Source organism: Thamnophis sirtalis, unplaced genomic scaffold (assembly GCF_051295495.1).
Source record: "Thamnophis sirtalis isolate CommonGarterSnake01/CBP01778 unplaced genomic scaffold, rThaSir2_p1.2 scaffold_2, whole genome shotgun sequence".
Classification (NCBI taxonomy): domain Eukaryota; kingdom Metazoa; phylum Chordata; class Lepidosauria; order Squamata; family Natricidae; genus Thamnophis; species Thamnophis sirtalis.
Genome location: NW_028261382.1, coordinates 647,520 through 666,882, shown reverse-complemented (window position 1 = coordinate 666,882; position 19,363 = coordinate 647,520). Strand labels below are relative to the sequence as shown.

Below are 19,363 nucleotides of genomic sequence, written 5' to 3'. Positions count from 1 at the left end.
GCGAATCAGCCCATCCCTTAGGGAGGCCCCGCCCTCTCGGCCTTGGCGCATGCGCAGCGCAGGGCTGGGGGGGGAGCCGCCTCGGACCACAACTCCCGTCATCCCGCGGGAGCCGCCGCGTCCCGGCGCGCGCGTCCCGGCCCCGCCCCGCGCTGGCGCCCTCCCGCCCCCGCCCCCCCTCCCCCCGCCCGTCAGTCGGCGGCGAAGATGGCGAAGACCTACGACTACCTCTTCAAGCTGCTGCTGATCGGCGACTCGGGCGTGGGCAAGACCTGCCTGCTCTTCCGCTTCAGCGAGGACGCCTTCAACACCACCTTCATCTCCACCATCGGTGAGGCCGCCCCCGCCCCCCCTCCTCTCCCCCCCTCCCTCCCTCCCTCAGGCGCCGCCCGCGGGGGACTCCAACTCCCATGGCGCGCGAGAAGAGGGGCAGGGCGCCCCCCCCCCTCCCGCTGGCCTGGAGCCTCCCCCCCCCAGCGACCCCGCCCTCCCCGCGGGGGTCGCTGCCGCCCCCGCCTCGCTCGCCGCCCCCCCCCCTTTGGCCTAGGACAGCCTGGGGAGGGGGCGCCTGTAACCCCCCCCGCTTCCTTTCCTCAGGGATGAAGAGCCCCTCCCCCCCTCGTGCCCAAAGGGGTCCCAGTCCTGGTGCTCCCCGTCGGAAAGGGAGGGACAGGTCGGGGGCGCCCTTCTCCCCCCCCCCCGTGGCCTCCCCGGAGAGACCCCTGCTCTGGTGGCCGGTCTGGGCCGGAGGGAGCCAGGTGGGGGGGCTGCCCCTCTTGGCAGGCTGTTCCCCCCCTTTGCCCCCCCCCCGCTGCTCTGCCAACTGAAAGACCCCCCCCTGGGGGTGTCTTTCGGGCAAGGGGGGCGTTGGGGAGGGGTGGCACAAACTAGTACCCCCATCCCTCTTTGGGGTGCCACTTGTGGACGGTTGTCTTTGCTAGGCAGGCCGTCCAGGAAATGCATCTGAGCAGGCCGGGGGTCCCTCTGGGTGGGCTTTGGGGGGGGGCTGGCCCCCCTCTTCTTTGGGGGGGAGTGTTTAGGGGGATGGGGTGAGAAGGCGGGGGAGAGAGAGGTCCGAGTCACTTTGGCCTTGACCCCATTCAGTTCCCAAAGCAGCTGTTTCCAAAGAGCCCTGGTTTCTTCATCTGGGCAGGCGGCCCCAGAAGTGCCCCCGTGTCACCTTTGGTGCGCAGCCCCAGAGCCCCCAAAGCCTTTGGAGACATTGCAACTGCAAATGGTAAAAGGGAGAGCATTTTCCCCAGCCAGGGGTAATGATTACTCCGTGTGATAAGAGAGGAGAAACTCCCTGGAGGAATCTTTGAACTGCCTGAACTGACTTAGTTGCAGTTTGTGCTGTTTGCTTAAAGTAGAATTATTTTCTTCTTCTTCTGCCGGATAGCTTTTATTCCTTGAGCTTTTTATGTACAGATTTTACACCTTGGGTGTTCGGTTCTTGCTTTTACTTATTTCCAATCATGGTATTGATCCACTTAGTAGTAAAAGCCATCGCCCTGCACATCTATTTTGCTGTGCTCTCAATGTATCACCGCTTTATGCCCACTTCGGGCCTACAGAGGCCAAGAAGCATTGAGGATTTGGGCTTGGTTGCTACACAGAAGCAGAGTCTTAGCAGGACCGTTCAGCTTCACTGATCCAGAATTTGGTTTTTGGAGAAAAGGTGCAAGACGTTCATTGTTTTGCTCCCAGGTTTTACTTGAGGGATTTCAGTCATTCGTTTCAGTCCAAATAGTGAAGAGTCGATGTTCGTCTTGAAAGGATAACGCAGCCAAAGCACCAACAGAGAGGAGCAAAACGTTCAACTGACAATAGGGAAAAGGTCCAACTGACCTGAGACCAGTGGTGAAATTCAGGTGTTTTACTACAGGTTCTGTGGGCGGGGCTTGGTGGGCGTGGCAGGGGAAGGATACTGCAAAATCCCCATTCCCTCCCCACTCTGGGGCCAACCCAGAGGTGGCATTTGACGGTTCTCCAAACTACTCAAAATTTCCGCTACCGGTTCTCCAGAACCTGCTGGATTTCTGCCTGAGACCTATTTTAGAAACCCCTGAAAGGGAACTTGATTGTTGTGCCAAGTAGTTCAGAGCCAAGGTGGCGCAGTGGTTAAATGCAGCACTGCAGGCTACTGCTAGATCAGCAGGTCAGCGGTTCAAATCTCACCGGCTCAGGGTTGACTCAGCCTTCCATCCTTCCGAGGTGGGTAAAATGAGGACCCAGATTGTTGGGGGCAATATGCTGACTCTCTGTAAACCGCTTAGAGAGGCCTGAAAGGCCTATGAAGCGGTATATAAGTCTACTGCTATTGCTATTGCTATAGTTCAGCTCCTCTATTGGCTTCTCATGTTGCACTTCTCATGGTCTGTATTTTGACTTCGCCTGTAGCAGGAAGACGGGGCTTCAGAGCAGAACCTTTCCCAGCCTTGCCCTGTTTGCTCTGATCTACACCACCGGATGGACCCCAAAAGAAGGTGTTGCCTCTGGGAGGGGGGTGTCTTCTCAGCAGACCCTTCAGGGAGGGAAGTCCCCAGCTGCCGTTTTAGCTTCCTCAGAGCATGGTGGCTTCCCAAAAGGCTGGCTTGAACTTCCCATCCAACATGAAAGAGAACAGTTGACTCAAGGAAAGGGTCTTCCTTTGGTTCTTGCTGAAATGTCACAGTGCTGAATGCTGAGTGTCCAGAAATTATCAGGAAATGAAAGGCGTTAGAAGAAAAATTTGCTCAGACTGGATGTTGGAGGGTGTTAAGCAAGCATGAATTCTTTTAGCAACCAGTCCTGATCAAATGGCTTCGTGTTCTCTGACATTTTGTGGGTTTTTTAGCTTTCCTGGCATAGTGTTGTGCTGGGGATATAGATAGAATATCAGCCTGTGAGCCTTCTAACCGTTGGGGCTGTTCCTGTGTGCCGTGGAAGAAAATGTTAATTACTCAGCTACGGCAAGTGGGGTTCCTGTGTGGTGAAGCCTTCTGTTCTAGCCTTTCTTCCTCTTGAATTAAACGTGTCCCCCATGCCACCAGCGCTCTCCATTCTTGTCTAAATTATCTTTAACAAAATGCGTCCCAAACCAATTAAGGTTGTGGTTGTTTTTAAATTTGGGGTGGCGGTGCATTGTCCAGATATATTTATTGTACTTGAAAATATCTCAGGCTGGTGGGGGAATTCTGGGGTTTAAATGGTCCTGGTCTAAAGTATTCCTTAGTCAACATAGGCTGCCATCAGGGGTGGAAACCCAGCATTACTGCCGGTTTGGTGCGCTCACGTTTTTGGTGCATGAGCACAGTTGCTTGTGAATAGGTCTGCGCGTGCACAGAACATTTTAAAAGGTCAAAAAAAGATGTTGCGGCGACTGGGGATCTGGATTGGAGGTGTGGTGAGCCTGCTGTCCCTACTGGTTTGGCGACCGAGTCGCCGTTTACTGGTTCCACCGAACCGGTGCGAACCGGTAGGAACCCACCTCTGGTTGCCATGCAGTTAAACTCTTGAGAAGTTTCCTTGAAGCCAGGTTCTTCCGAGGGGGCGCATAGATGGGATGTTGCATTTATTTTGTTTGCGAGAAGAGGAACCTTGAACAGAGAGAGAATGTGCGGGAAGAGCCCGTCTGCTGCAACCTTCTGGTCCTCCTCCCGAGGCAAAATCTATCGTTTGTTGCTGGGAGACATTTTGAGAAGCCTCGGCTGCTCTTGTCTCCAGGCGTGGTTTGGTTCTCGTTCTTCCTTCCAGGCTCCATTCTCCCGCCCTTGCCAACTTTGGTGGGCCGATGACCTGCAGATGTGCTGGACTACAGTTCCCATCCCCAGCCAGCATTCCATGAGCCCAGGCCCTGACGACGCAGCTCTGCACGTTGCGTGGAAGGGCTGTTCTCTGCAGGCAGGATTTCACCGCTTCCTCCAGGGGAAACTCTCGCTCTTCAGCTAATCTAAAGGGGAAGTGAAACTTGACAAGATGGCCTGCAGCTCGCTTCGGAAGCTGCTTTGCTCATTGCATCTGAAAGTTGCTTGTTCAGAGAAGTTGGAAGCCTCTCTTCTCTCCAGGGAGCAACAGGCGGTTCTGTGGCTGGCAGTGGTCACCTGGCTTGGGCTGCGTGCGGGGCCGGCCCGGCTCCCTTGTGATCTGGGAGGGGTTCAGATTCAGTGCAGGAAATTGCTGAGTGGGAAACAAATTTGTAATGTTTACATTCTTATCCAAGATGAAATCAGGATTCAGCAGAGTGTCCGTAATGTGGCCTGTGTGCTAAGAGGGCTTTTTCTTCTCTTGGAAATGGGGCGTCTGGATTTCATTTTTCCCAATTTAATTCTCGGTACTCTAGAGCAGGGAATGAAAGTTGTGTTTTATTGTTTTATTTTTATTTATGCACTGTCTTGTGTTTTTGTTTTGCACCCCCCTTCCCATGTATTGTAAGCCGCCCTGAGTCCCCTCAGGGAAAAGGGCGGCCTATAAATCATAATAAAAGAAAAAGAAAAGAAAGGGGTTCTTAAGCTTTGGTAACTGTAAGACACGGGGACTCCAACACCCAGATTTCCCCAGCCACAAGCAAGGGATGCTGGGAGTTGAAGTCCACTCATGGTAAAGTTGCCAAGGTTGGAAAAAAACACTGCTGTAGAAAATGTATGGAGATAACAGTCCCATCTTGAGAGAAAGCAAACAAAATCAGTAATTGAGGCCTTGCTTTAGAAACACAGGTTTAATATTCTTCATGGTTAATTTAAATTTTAACAGCCCTGAACTCTTAATAGTGAACGAATATACTTATAACACAATTGTGAGTTACAGGAAGAAAAACAGCCAGTCCAATTTAATTTTGCAGGAGGCTCTGATCCCACTCAAGAGAACTTGCATAAATGGAAGCATCTCAGCTTTTTCGCACGTGAGAGTAGATTTGGGGGGAATCTTCTGTGCCTGAGTTCAAACACCTCCTGCAGAAAACAGCGGGATGAAAAGCAAGTGGAGACCTGTCACCAAGTTTGGAAAATGTCCATCCCGCTGGTCCTTCTGGATCAAATATCTGTAGAGTTTACACCCCTCCCTCCCTCTGGGCCACACTATCGGAGTTGCTTGTGGTGCCTGAAATATCAAAAAAATACCCTATGGGAGGAGGGGGGGGGAAGAGGAGAAGGACTTGTTTGCAAGTGCCTATCTTGGTTTTTCAGCCTACTACGACTTAACGCGTTTTAAGAGATGCTCATCCCTTTCCTAAGAGGAGCATCCTATTAGTATATGTGTGCGTGGGGTGGATTCAGAATGATTCTGCTACCGTGGCAACTTTCCCCAAATTCTGTGAATGAAAGGCATTCCTCAGACAAAGTGCCCCCCTGCCCCCTGGGTTTTCCCTGCGAGGCCCGCCTGGCTTAGTCCGTGGCTGGCCTTGGGGACTCTGAGGCAGGAGTCCTGGAGGATTGTCGGCCTTCCTTTCTTCCCCGCCTTCTGGCTCTGCTTCCAGGGTGAAGCCCTGACCCCCTTTGCCTCCCCCCGTTTGACAGATGCCCAGCAGCTTCATCCCCTTTAATTGGCAGATGACGCTGCCTTTGATTCTTCTGCGGGTCTCCTTTGACTGAGACAAATGGCTTGTTTAAATACTCATTAACCTTTAAGAACATTAGGCCCCTGCCTTCCATTCCTAACATCTGCTGGGTGGAAATTACCAGGAGGGGCAAGGAAAGCGAGTGTGTTCCAAATAATAGGTGCAAAACGCCTGCTGTGATTCGAACACTAGGCGCTGTTTTATGGTTGTCTGGCATCTCTTAACAATTATATCCTTGTTTGATCCTAAACTCAAGTTCTGATCCTGTTTCTTGATAGGAAATACCTTCGGTTGTCTATTAACTTTGAACTACTACCGTAGGCCCTCATGCACAATAACAAGGCAGTTTTTAATCCTGCTTTTTGCCTAGAAGGTTTAAGTGCTTCAGGTAATCCGAGGTGGCCTCGCTTGAGGTGCTCCAGCTGGTGAGCTGGGACTCTTGCTTCAAGGAAGGGTCTCGAGCCCTTGTCAAGGCAGAGCTGACTGTGGCTCAAGGAGGAGCTCGGCATGGCCTCTCCTGGGAGTAAAAAAAGGCAGGTTTTGAACAGGACATGTTTCATTCTTCCAGTTTAATCACTGCTAATATGCCATTGCAAAACCACAAAATATAACTCCGTGTGTAACACTAAACTCACTTTTTGGTTGCCTGAGAAATCCGGGCAATTTCCTGCTGAGCCTCTGCTGTGATCAGCCTCTCGCTAGCCTTTCTCTATCCTGTTGATAAATTTGGGCAGCTGAAGTGTGTTGATATTTGCTCTGAACATAAAAATCATTGAGCCTTATCCTCTCGTTTCTGATGTGGTAGCAGACCAATTTATATTAACCATATTTAGGTAATGACCAGAGCACAGAACGATTTCTGTTTAAGCAGATCCATTTGAATTAGAGCCGTGGAATCTATTTTCAGAAATGGGCTGCAGTAGGCATACAGAATTCAACGTGTTGGTTTTACTAGGATATTCAGGTTCTCCGTTGTAAAACATGAAGTTTTCCAATCTACCTGTTAAAATGAAGAATGGGGTTTGCCCTTTTTTTTGCCCTGTTCTTGTTGGGCTTGAATGAGACTGGAGAGCTGTTTGGGAGATAACAGATGAACCAACTCATCTTATTCTGACTCAGGGCGGGGGGGTGCTGATCCTCCAGATCAGTGTTTCTCAACCTTGTCAACTTGAAGATGTCTGGACTTCAACTCCCAGAATTCCCCAGCCAGCGAATGCTGGCTGGGGAATTCTGGGAGTTGAAGTCCAGACATCTTCAAGTTGACAAGGTTGAGAAACACTGCTCCAGGTAGAAAGGATGGTGGGTCTGGCTTGCTCTTCGCATTTGACCTGGAGCCCCCTCTAAAGGGGGGAGAAGAATGCTCCATAGATGCCAAGCACAAAGGCGGCAGCAGCGTCTCTTGAAGGGAAAAGTCCTTCGCTCTGAGAAGAGAAATCATCGGCCGGCCCTACGAACTTCCTCTGCCTGCATTCCTCCCTGCTGATGTCAGAGTGGAATCCCGAGGCATCTGGATGGAAAGTTACTTCTTGCATGCCTGCATTTCTCTCTGAAGAACGTTCCGGCTGTTGAGAGGTCCCTGCTGCGCTGGGAGAGGGGCACCCACAATTGCGGGGCGCATCGTTTGAAGAAGAGCCTCGCAAGGCGATGGAGAACCCGTTGGTTCCTTCGATTGGACAGCGCTCCCGGGAAGTGTCCTGTCTGGATAGGGTTCCTGGGAATGTTCTCCCATCTTTAGGAATTTGCCTGCAATGCTGTTGCTTTGGATAGCGTGAAACACATGCCATGACTTCACCTCTGTATTCAGCAACATCGGATTACTTCTCTGTTCCTCTGGTCTAAGTTGACAAATTAGGGTGCACGAGGGGCACCAGGTAATCCAATGCGATGCCAGGGCTTTGCCAGCCTATGTCAACGTTAAGGGCAGAGAGATCCTAAGCTCTAAATAGGATCCCACTGCTTCCCTCTAGAAAAGTGATCCAATTCACCGTGCTCGTGCATCTGTGGCTAGCAATTGGGCCCTTCAGGCATAATCGAGAAGCGGAATTCTCAGTCTGGGACCCACAAGGATGGTCCCTCTGTCCGGAGCGCCTACTTCTGTGGTCCAGTTTAAAGGAAACACCAGGTTTTGGAGTGCCTTGACCACAGGGGGAGGGTCTGTGCAGTCAACCCAACTCCTACATTGGGACCGGTTTTGACGGCTACCTAGAAACCACAGATGGATCAAACATACCTCACCGGAGTAGCACCTATTCAGTGGGAGCTGCATTGGCTACCAGAGCTATTAGTTACTGTGGTTAATGGGGGCGTAAGGATACAAGAATAGAACATCTGTGCCTATTTTCCCCACCCTTTATGTGCGACAGGATTAATTATGCCTTACTAAGTTTAAAGAGTTCTTTCTTTTCCATTCTTCCGTCTTCAGGAATTTGTGGTTGAGAGCCCAGTAAAGAGATCATTTGCAACTTTGGACCATAATGAGATGGGTCCTTTCCTGGGTGGTCACCCAGTTCCCTGAAGCCGTGAAGACGGTCGCAGAGCTCATGTCAGAATAAACCTCCGTGGGACTTTCGTGCCTGGGGAATAAGAGGAAATGTGGGAATGGCCGTGTGGGGTGCATTGATGTATAGCAACAGGGATGGGAGCTGTGTGTCAGACTGCAGAGGGTGTGGGCTGCCTGTCTGGCCGGAGCCTCTAGAGCAGTGTTTCTCAACCTTGTCAACTTGAAGATGGGGAAGTGTCTAGGACAGTGTTTCTCAAACCTGGCAACTTGAAGATGTCCGGACTTCAACTCCCAGAATTCCCCAGCCAGCGAACGCTGGCTGGGGAATTCTGGGAGTTGAAGTCCGGACATCTTCAAGTTGCCACGGTTGAGAAACACTGGTCTATTGTTTGCAGTGAAGGCCTAAGCCAGAGACGAGCAACTATGGCGATTTTATAACCTGTGGAGGTCAACTCCCAGAATCCCTGAATCAGCAGAGCTGGCTCAGTAATTCTGGGAGTTGAAGTCCACAGGTCCTAAAGTTGCCGTAATTGCCCACTATGGGGCTAAGCGGAAAGCTGTGAGTGGGGAAAGTGGGCTTTCAGCCCCAGCCAGGACAGGGACTCCCTTCCCAGCCTGAAAGTGCTGCAGGGGGGAAGGTTGAGGCTTGGGAAGCATCGGGCTCTTCCTTGACCCGCATTCCTTCCCTCAAAGCCTCTCTTTGTTCTTGTTGCAAATTCCATGCCCGTGGAATCTATTCGGGTCAGCAGTGTTCCTTTCCAGGGCTGGGGGAGAGTCCTGGCTCCCCCCACTCTCCACCACCACCACCCGTTAACCTTGAGCTCTTTTCCAAAAAGCAGCCCTGGCACCAGAGGTGGTGGCGAGGGGGTCCGAGAGGAAGCCCACCCAGGTGGCTGCAGATTGGGCAGAGGAGGCTCAAGGCAGGCCAGCCCTTTCGTGCCCCCACAGCCGCAGGGAGGGTGATGCCCTTGGGGTCATTGGCAGCCCTAAAGCTGTAGACTTGGAAGTTCAAACGATTTTGGAAGGAGGCGAGGAAACCACTTCCGTCTTATTGCTAAGAAGGTTCATATCCTTGCCAGCAGCCCTCAAGCTCCCTTCTCTGAAAATTTCCCCTTTGCCCTCATTGCGAATGGACCTTCTGTCCCAGGAAAGCATCGAGAACAGGGCCGGCTGATTCAGGAGCCAGCGTGGAAGGCCAGCAGCTCTTCCCTTCTGGGCCTCCAAGCAGGGCCGGAGCCCAGGGGTGAAATTCAACAGGTTCTGGAGAACCAGTAGCGGAAATTTTGAGTAGTCCGGAGACCCAGCAAATGCCACCTCTGGCTGGCCCCAGAATGGGGATTTTGCAGTATCCTTCCGCTGCCCAGCAAGCCACACCCAGAGAACCGGTAGTAAACAATGTGAATTTCACCGCTGCCGAACCCCTTTGGCAGTGGGATCAGCACCGGTCAGTCACCCTCTCCCCCACTTTCCCCTGCCTTGGCCTAATTCTGCCCCTTTTGCCCAGGGCAGGTGGGGATCCTGTTTCTCGGCCCCTGGGCTGGGGAAGCCCTTGGCTCTTTGAGAGAGAGGACCCCCAACTTGGGGGGAGCCTCTGCTGTGTTTCCGTAGCGCCTGCTGTTCTGGAAGGCTTGGAAGCCATAGAGGAAACCCAGAGGCCCTTTCCATGCGTATGCATTCATTCCACTCCGTGTCTGCCTGTCGGATCCTTTGCGAGGACCTCAGAGTTTGGAATCGCTCCAGGAGAGGCGGCTGGCCCAGGTCTTTTAAGTCTTTCATTCCCCTTAAAACCAGGCCTTCTTTTGGTGCCGTGTTTCTCAGCCTTGGCAACCTGAAGACCGGTGGACTTCGACTCCCAGAATTCCCCAACCAGCCATGACGACGGGAATTCTGGGAGTTGGCATCCGCCTGACTTCATTGGTCGACATCAGTCCAGTGGGCCCAACAGGGCATTCGGGCAGATGCCCCAATTCCGCATCTTTCTGTGGCTCTTCTGCATTTGCTTGCAGAAGGAAACGGCCGAAAGGCTCAGAATTTCAGCTCTGCTCTTCGTTGGGCTGCTTCCTCTCCCCCAACGTGTGTCTTGCAACCTGCTCCTCCGGAAGCGGCCGCCAGTCAGCAGAGCTCTCCTGCTGATGGATGCAGCAGCGGCGCACCACTTCCTGTTGCCGAAGGGAGGAAGCGCCAGTGGGTGGCTCACGACAGCCCCTTGCAGAGAGCTCCAAGCGTTAGTAAGACTTTCCATTGTCGCCCTGGAAGAGAAAGCAAGAGGGCTCCTCCAGGCCCCACGCTGGAATCCGTTCCCCGGGTTAGGGAGATATTTAAACAAGCGGAGCTCTGGGGAATCGTCCAGAATTCCTTTTGCAGCTACAAAAGTGTAGCTTCTTCCCTGTGAGTGGACAGCAGCGTCTTTGTGGGGGCCACAGCTGCATCTCTGCTTAAAAGGGAAAAAAAATCCCGTTTGCAAAAAAGCAGGAATGTTAGGCAAGGTGGAACTGTGGTTTAATTTGAGTTCTTTACATGCCCAGCGGAACCAGGGTTACGGTTAATTTAAATAGTGACTTTTGTTTTGAAACAGTTCATCCAGAATTCACTTCATAAGGGTGGGTGGGAGATTTGAGTGGGTTTGATCCCGAGGGTGCCTCGCAGGTGGCGCAGTGGTTAAATGCAGCACTGCAGGCTACTGCTAGATCAGCAGTTCAGCGGTTCAAATCTCACCGGCTCAAGGTTGACTCAGCCTTCCATCCTTCCGAGGTGGGTAAAATGAGGACCCAGATTGTTGTTGGGGGCAATATGCTGACTCTCTGTAAACCGCTTAGAGAGGGCTGAAAGCCCTATGAAGCGGTATATAAGTCTACTGCTATTGCTATATTGATATTGCTATTGCTATTTGATCCCGAGGGGGCCTCGCTTGTTCTAAGTCCTCGGGTGCAGCAAGAGAGAACTCCTCTCCAACGTAACTCCCCCCTCCTTTTTTACTTTTTTAGGGATTGACTTTAAAATCAGAACCATAGAACTCGATGGGAAGAAAATCAAGCTGCAAATATGGTGAGTGTATCAGAAGAGAACTGGCTTCCGGATGCAGGTGGGAGCTTCTGAAACGGAGGCCTTCCTTTCTGAAACTCCACGCAAAAGTGGAGGCTTAAGAGCTGGGCAATGCTTGCAGGGCATCTGGGCTGGCATAGCGAAGCCTCCTCGGGCGTGGCAGCCGCTCGGCCTTCCTGGCTGTTTGGGACTTGGTCCAAGATATACCTGGGTTTAAGGCACCACTTAATCAGCATTTCATGGAAGTCAGAGCGAGGGAGGAGAAGGTGCAGGAGGCTATCTCTGGGGGGGAGGCCAAGGGATGGCTTGCAAGCTGCACTCGAGACGGGGATGTTGGCTTGTCAGACGCTCAGGTGGAGCCGGCCTTCGGTCTGCACCTGGGCTCCACGTTCTGCTCAGCCAGCTGGTGGGTAGAGTTGTGTGCCGGGGGTCCAGCTGACAATCCAGCTGTTTTGAGAAAGGCACGAAGCACTGATTTCCCCTCTGCCCCCCCCTCACCCCCCCCCTCGGTCTGACGATGCATCTTGGTTTCCAGGGACACTGCAGGCCAGGAGAGATTCCGCACCATCACAACAGCCTACTACCGAGGGGCCATGGTGAGTGTGTGCTTTCAGGCTGGCCTTTGGAACAAGGTCACCTCAGCTCACCCTGCCGCGCCCCTTTTTCCACGCCAAGCCAACCCCTCGTGGGCCTGCTCAGGAGGGGCCGAGTCTGGGGCCTTTCCCAGCCCTTCAGCCCCCCCCCCACAAGGCCAGAGAGCAAAGCGGAGGTTTCACAAGCAGCAGGATTGGCAGGACGGGAACTGCGAGGGACCTGTGACTGGGGAGGTTGCTGGGTGACTTTCCCTCTGGCCAAATAGGGGAAGTGGCAGAGGAGCACAGCAAAAGGAGCCAGAAGTGGCTGAGGCAGAAGTGGGGTCTCCAGAGGAGGCCATTGAAGTGGGTGGGTGGGCCTGGACGTATTTGGGAGGGGGAAAGAGGCCCTTCTGCCTTCTTTCTCCATCAGCCTGGCCTCCTCTTATTTCTGGAAAGCCGGGTGGGTTTTGGGGGGGAAGGCAGACCCCAAGCCATGGGCTGTGCCGATGGGCAGGGTGGGCTCTATGGAGGCCAGGCCTTTCCAGCTGCAGCTGAAGGAGCACCAGAGGAGGGGAAGCATTCTGCTGCTGCCCTTCTGGGGGTCTTGCCAGGGTCCCAGACTGAGACCGAGAGGCCAAACCAGGCCTTTGATGAAGAAGCTGCAACAGAAGGAAAGGAGGCGGTGGCTCCTCTGAAGGCTTCCCATTTGCCATGAACATCCCAGTTAAGAAGCACAGAGACCCCCAGTTGACCCAGGAGGGGGGGGGTGAAGGAGGAGCCCTGTTTTAATGGGCACAGGAAGACGTATTGTGGCCACTGCGGAATGATGACGGCTGCACTCTTTCCTTTCCCCCCAGGGGATAATGCTGGTTTATGATATCACCAACGAAAAGTCTTTTGACAATATTAAAAACTGGATCAGGAACATAGAAGAGGTAGGTGGGCCTGGAAGGGGAAGAGACGTGGGGGCGTTCTCGGGGGTCCCACGTAAAGAAGGCGCAGGAGGGCTGGGGGCAGAAACGGATGGAGAGACGAGCTGAGGACCCCCAGTGCAGAGCAAGCGCTTCTGTGGAGCAAAGCTAAAACAAGGCCAAAGGGGGACCCAGAGTTTGTGCCTGCAGCTTCTCCGCGCATCAATCAGCTCCCATTGTTCCATTTTTCCTCCTTGAGTCACGGCCCTCCAGATTTCCTCCCCTGTTGGCAGGAGTCCGTTTTGGGCTGGGGCCTCGCTGGTTTCCTCTGCTCCTCCGATGGCCGAAGCTTTGTTTAGCCCTCGGTGCAGTCGGAGAGCAGAGCAGACTTTTAAGAGGGTGGAGGGTTTGCAAAGTCCGGGGCTCCCTCCCTCCTTCCCTCTTCTTAACTCGCTTCCTCCTCCCTTCGCCCAGCACGCTTCTTCGGATGTGGAGAGGATGATTCTGGGCAACAAATCTGACATGAATGACAAAAGGCAAGTTTCGAAGGAGAAAGGAGAAAAGGTAAATCTTGTGAAAAGAGAGTTTCTGATATCGGAGCTGCCTTTTTCTTGGCGGGGGTGGGGGGTGGGGGGGGAATCAGGAGGGTTTCGGCACCACCTTTCCCAACTACCAAATGGGATGGACTTTCTTGAACTGCGGCCTTTTCATAAGCCTAGTTGGAGAGGGGCTGCCAGAGAGCAACACACGCGGCCCGGGTTTGTCTCCAGAGGTGGTTTGGCGGATGATAGGTTCCCCAGCTGAAGAACGCGAGAGCTTCAGGGGTCAAAACGTGCAACTCCCCATTTATGAAATTGCTGAATCTGACCCACTGCTTGTTGGGATCTTCCTATTGCAGTTAGCAATTGACTATGGCATCAAATTTCTGGAAACCAGTGCAAAGTCCAGCATCAACGTGGAAGAGGTGAGCATCACCTAGGTGCCAGCAGGGGTGGGACCTGCAGCCATGAAGCCTGATGTCTCAGAGAGGGAGGGGGGAACGGGGAACCCCCCCCCCCACTTCTCCCTCCCAAGCATTTCAAGGCCTCCTTGCTGCCGCTTGTTTGTGGAAAGTCTGTCGCTCTGTGGCAAGGACTCGATTCAGCCCCTCTTGGCCTCTTCAGGGAAAAGGGGGCAGTGCCCATGTCACCTGGTAGCCTCAAGGACTGGCACAAAGGTATTGCCCCCCCCCCCAAGGTTTTGCTTTGTCCTTTGAGGGCAGAAAGCAGATCCCCCAACTCTTCTGCAGCTCTTCTGCCCACTGGGGTAATTGTACATGTCCCCCTTGGCCCTCCTTCACAACCCCCTCCGTGGGTAAATCTTTGCCACCCCTTTCTGGGAAGGTTGGGGTGCCAGCCAGGGGTATTTGGCAAAAAAGAGGTTTGGATTCTGGATTGGAATTCATAGCTCAAAATGTGAGAAAGGCCCTTGAAGCATAATAGCTGCCTTCCCCTAAAGGGCTTCATTCCCCACTCCGAAGGAATTGTCTGAAGTCCGCTGGAGTTAGGCAGCGGCCGGTTTAAATTTAATAAACAATTTCATGCATCATTTGGATCTGCTGGATCTCATCAGGTCTCTCCTCTTCCTTCCAGGCTTTCTTCACCCTCGCACGGGACATTATGACAAAGCTCAACAAAAAAATGGTTGGTTTCTCTTGGTACTAAGCTATCCTGGTTAGCTTCTGCCCTTTGTGGGGGCTGAGGGGGGTTGCTGGCCTAGGCAGCTCAAGGGTGGCTTCCCAGCCAGCGGAGGTTTCCCCCAAAGGGGCGGCTGGGGAGGGACTGAGAGCATCGAATGGGCCGATCACAGCCTCCCCTCCCGCTGCCTAGTAAGGAAAGAGGACACGAGTGCAAAACGCACATCGCAGGGTGCAGCCCAGCCACAGGCAAAATTAACAGGCAAAAGCTAAGAGCAGTTGGGAAGGCAAAGGTTTGTTTGATCAACGATCGGGACGATAAAATGCCAGACCACAAAATGGCATTACAGTAATAAAGCATAATAAACAAGTATTTCAAGCTACGTAAAATTCTAATGGGAATTAAAATTACACAGAAGCCATAAAATCACTGGACGCCGTGACATGTTTACATGAAAGAAACCCCATTGTCCTCTATTATGTATCTGTAGGCTGTAAACTGGTCAAGGTGATATCCCAGCTGCCGAAGGCGGCTGCAGAGGTTTACAGCCCATCATCCCCTTTCAGCACCTACGTCCGCTTTATTTATTCAACGGGCGTATTTGAAGCACTTTGCAGGGGTGTCCGAGGGAGGTCAGAGAGTCCCCTGAGGCAGCCCAGGATTGCCAGCCGGGGAATCCAAACTCGGGGCCTTTGGAGGCTCTTAGCAGCCCTTTCGCTCTTCTGATCCGCCTGTGGAAATGGCGGCTTTCCTTCCTCTTTGCCCAGAACATCCTTTAGAGTTTGAAGGGGAGGATCAGGGCGAAGCTCTTGCAGAGTCCCTGGGCGAGATCTCCTGCACGGCCCTCCTTCAAACGGGGCAAGCCTGGCTGCCTGAGCTCTGCCTTCCTCCTCCCGCTTCAGGCCAAGGATTGTGTCCTTTGGATCTCCCCAAGTGTCCCAGGCTGACCGGTGAACAAACACAAACCCGTCGCTTTTCCCCTGCTCTGTTGAACTAAAGCGCGTAAATTTGTTTTCCTGGCTGTTCCCCGACCTGCCAGAGAATCCCAACGGCCACGTCCAGAATCCCCGTGCAGGAAGCCTAATTAAGCGGCGTTTCCTCCTGCCCAGCTGAGACTTACATAAGCATTTTCCATGCCTGTTTTCCTCCTAATGCTATCCGACGTCTGCTTCGGTGCTTTCGGAACCCCTGGCGCTTTTCACGATTTCATTTGAGTTATAGGAAAAGGGGAAAGTTTAGAGTTTAAAAAGAAGCCTACAAGTGATCCCTTGCATTCCCCGTTTCCCCTGAGCCCCCTCCTCTTGGTAACCCTGCCTCCTTTCTGTCCCTGCCTCTCTCCCCAGAACGACAGCATTTCGGCAGGTGCGAGCGGGCCAGTGAAGATCACGGAGAACCGGTCGAAGAAGAGCAGCTTCTTCCGATGCTCGCTGCTTTGATGAACTCCCCCTAAGAGACTGCAGCATACCTAGAACGAAAAAAAATACCTTTTCCTGCTTCTCTGACAGCACAGGCCCCCCCAGCCTCAGAGCTGTCACCGCCCGGCTGCTGCTGAGGGCTCTGCTTGGACCACTTTGGACGGGCTGAACCGAGAGAAGGGATGGGACTCTCTCTCTCTCTCCCCCGTTGGCCGCCATCGCCAGCCTCCTCCCTGCCCCTCCGAGACATGGAAGCTGAGAGACTCCCACCTGCCGGAGCTCCCTTTTCCTTCCTTCCTTCCTTCCTTCCTTCCTTCCTTCCTTCCTTCCTTCCTTCCTTCCTTCCTTCCTTCCTCCCTTCCTTCCTTCCTTCCTTCCTTCCTCCCTTCCTCCCTTCCTCCCTTCCTTCCTTCCTCTTTCTTTCGTTCACTGCCTGCTTCAAAAACTGCTGAGTATTTTCTCTGCACATCCCTGTCAGTCCTTGGCTGAGGGTTAAGGCCGGGTTGTTAGAGGCCCAGGGAAGTTGGTTGGGGGCTGGTCTTGGAGCCCTCCTTGCAGGCTTGGGCCGTTCCTTTTTTCCCTTTCCAGCGACCGCAGGCCTCTTGGTTCATGAAGGGCTGATCCTGCCCACCCCGGGGACAGCTGGGGGGGGGGGCTCTAGGGCTGGGCTGGGGGGCTCTGCTGTCTAAGACGGCAGCCATCCTCCTGCCCTCCGTTGCCTGCAGATTGTTGACCTGTAGTCCAGGAGGGAGGCTGGCTGGAAGACACACACACACACACACACACACACGGCTCCCTGGCCTTGGAAGGGGAACTGCTCCTGGCGGGAAAGGGGGGTACACGCAGGGTGGGCACTTGTTCTGGATCTTTTCCCCCAGGGGTGCCAATACACAATGCCCCCATAAGGTGGAGGTGGAAAACCCCAAAGGCTTGAAAGCTCCTGTGGGGCTCGGAGGGTTTAACAAATGCAGAGTCCCGTGCAGGTCAAGACGCGTGTGCTTCTCTGACGGCAGGATGCCCCCTTCCCGGGTCCTGAGTGTCCCCCTCGCCCTTCCCCGCAGGTCCCTCCTTCCTTCACCTGGCTCTGCCAAAGCCCAGGGGTCTCTTTCTTGTGGCATCCAGTTGAACCCAGGACCCGGTTTTCCTCCCTTCATGAAGGGGGGGGGGCTCTGAGGGCCGAGAGAGGACGCCCGCCTGGCAGGTGTGGAAGGAAGCGAGGACTCGGCGAGGACTTTCCTGGGTCCCAAAGACCCCCGTCTCTGAAGCCGCGACCACGGAAGCTGGGCTGCCTTTTCCTTTCAGGGCAACCGGACTCCTCTCTAACAGGTGGTGCTTTTCTTTTATTGACGTGCCAAACCAACACTCTGCGTGGAGCGACTCCTGGTTCCTCCCCTGAGAAGCGCCACTCTCTCCACCTGACAGTATTTCATTCCTGAGCACTGAGTCTTATTTGAGCCGTCTGGGCGGTCCTTGCTGTCTTCAGCTCCTCCGTTGGGCCGTCCGGAAACAAGATCCTTGCGTGGTTCAGCACGCGGGCAGGGTCCAGCCTCCTCCCCACTTCATCCCGAGGGGTGCAAAGCGCTTTGAGGAGGTGGGCTGCACCCCCAGGGCATTCCCTCCCTCCCCCCCAGTCCCTCCTGATTGTAGACACCCCCCTCGGCATTGTGAAACCCAGACAGTCGTGCCCGTTGCGTGTTTCCTTCCCTCGGCTTTCCTCTTGGTCTCCTTTTCTTCCCTATCTCGGGTTCTGCCAACCAACGCTTCGTCTCTGAGGACGTTCCCTCGGGAGAGCCTGCAACTAAGTCGAAATGTTATAAAGTGCTTTTTGAAGCAGCAGCATATTGGGGTATCTACTCTGTTTTATTAAAAAAAAATGCTATTTTCTTACTTCTAGCTGTGCTACAGTGTACATAATTTGAGTTAAGACCATAGGAAATCCACTTTTAAGCTTGGTGTTGTAAAGTTAACACACATTTAACTTACCTTTCTAATGTTAAAAGTTTAGGTTTTGTTCCTGTCGGTTGTTTAACGACAGAATTATTTCTTCCCTGCTGGATTTTTTTTTATTATTTTTATTTTTGGAAGAGGCCGCCACCTGAAAACCGCCTCCGTCTTCAGGGAAAAGGGCGGCCTCTGCAGCCACAGGAGGCCCAGGGTGCCTGCCGACTTTCCTTCCCCAGGGCTCCAGGGCAGGGGGGGCTTGTGGAGAGAGGCCTCTCACGTTGCCCTTCTCCCCTCTGGCTGCTCCAGATGTGCTGGGCTGCTCTTCCCATCACTCGGGGTCGGCTGCAGCAAAGCAGGCCTGATGGGCGGCCAGTGCAAAGGCCTTGGGGTAGAGTGAGCGGTTGCGAAGGCTCTTGCCAGGCGGCCAAGAGTGGTGGTGGGGTCGCCCTCCCCTCCTTGGCTTGAGCAGAGCAGGCCCTTTGCAAAGCGGGGGCCCTCAGAAGCCAGACCTCCCTCGTTTTGAGCACTGAAGACCCCCCTGGAGTGACTCCCTGCCTGTTGGACTGGGGCCTGGACTTTGGGGGTGGGGGGAGGCCCTTGGACCTTGCTCCCCATAAGATCCAAATGTGACGTTCCCTTCCCCTGTTCCTGGCTTCCTGTCCTGGGGAGAGAAGGCGGCCTGTCCTTTCACCACCACCCCCTTCTTCTCCCACATTTTAGGGTTTTTTAAGTATTACCTGCCCAGTTCCACCTTCAGGCTCCTGTGCTGCATGTGAGATCAGAAGAAGCCTCTGTATAATACTTGTATAATACTTGCCAGCTTTTTTTTAAAATAAATGGGGTATGTACATGTACCAAGTGCTTTCACCACGTCTTATTTTCAGATGGGAAAGAATAAAAACATTATGATGGGCAGCCGCCTCGGTATGCTGCCCTGGGTGTGTCTGTCACTCATTCGGTTAGCGCTGTGCGAGGCTTTTAACGGCAATTAAAATGGACAAAGGGTTTGGTAATTAGAGATGCTCCGAAATGAAAATGTCCTAAGGTCCATTATACTTTGCATTGGTACTGCCCTATTCTAACATTAACCGTTTAATTAATTTTTTTAGTCAAAATAAATTACGTTCTAGAAATAAATCACAATTAGAGAGAAAGTTGTATGGCTTCTGGAAAACGTGAGTGCGTTCCTCAGGCCTTACGGGTGGTTTTATGTGCAGATGAAATTTAATGCAATATTCTAAATTTGTATGATCCCCAAACAGGCTTAATGTTTACCTAGAGTTATTCCACCGTGTGAAGCGTCCAAAAGGCTTAACTCCTCCTGTATTTCCCAAAATTCCCCCCCCCCCCATTCCTTTCCCTCGGTAGCAGGAAGAGGGGAAGAAAGGCTGGGATTCCCTCCGCGAAGGGATGAGGATGGAGCAGAATAGCATCTCGGGAGCCCTGGTCCCTTCCCTTGACCCACACCCCAATAGGCTCTTTGCAGCCAAAGCCCAGAACGTCTGGGCAGCACCGTGTGGCCTGGCCTTCTGCGGGGTCTCCTGGGGGTCCCTGGGGGGCTGAAGAATGGGGGGAGTTGAAGTCCCAAGACACCGCTACTGCATGGATAGGCTGACCGGCCTCTGGTGCCCACCAGGGGGCAGCAGAGCACTGATCCAAGCCATTCAGCTGATTTGGGACTAGTCTACAATCCAGGCACTCTGCTAAGTCACGGTGAAGTTCCCTTCCTTTAAATCATAATGTGGTTCGTTTGTGGTTTAGGGCGAT

General features: G+C 53.3%; 1 protein-coding gene across 1 annotated transcript; it reads left to right on the top strand.

Moving 5' to 3' along the window:
• The first annotated feature begins 171 nt into the window (after positions 1-171).
• RAB8B (RAB8B, member RAS oncogene family) lies at positions 172-18,450 on the top strand. Its single transcript, XM_087703930.1, has 8 exons — positions 172-331; positions 11,018-11,078; positions 11,611-11,671; positions 12,508-12,585; positions 13,036-13,125; positions 13,460-13,525; positions 14,193-14,243; positions 15,581-18,450. The coding sequence occupies exons 1-8, from the start codon at positions 208-210 to the stop codon at positions 15,671-15,673; spliced, it is 624 nt and encodes a 207-aa protein (XP_087560056.1). The 5' UTR covers positions 172-207; the 3' UTR covers positions 15,674-18,450.
• The last annotated feature ends 913 nt before the right edge of the window (positions 18,451-19,363 follow it).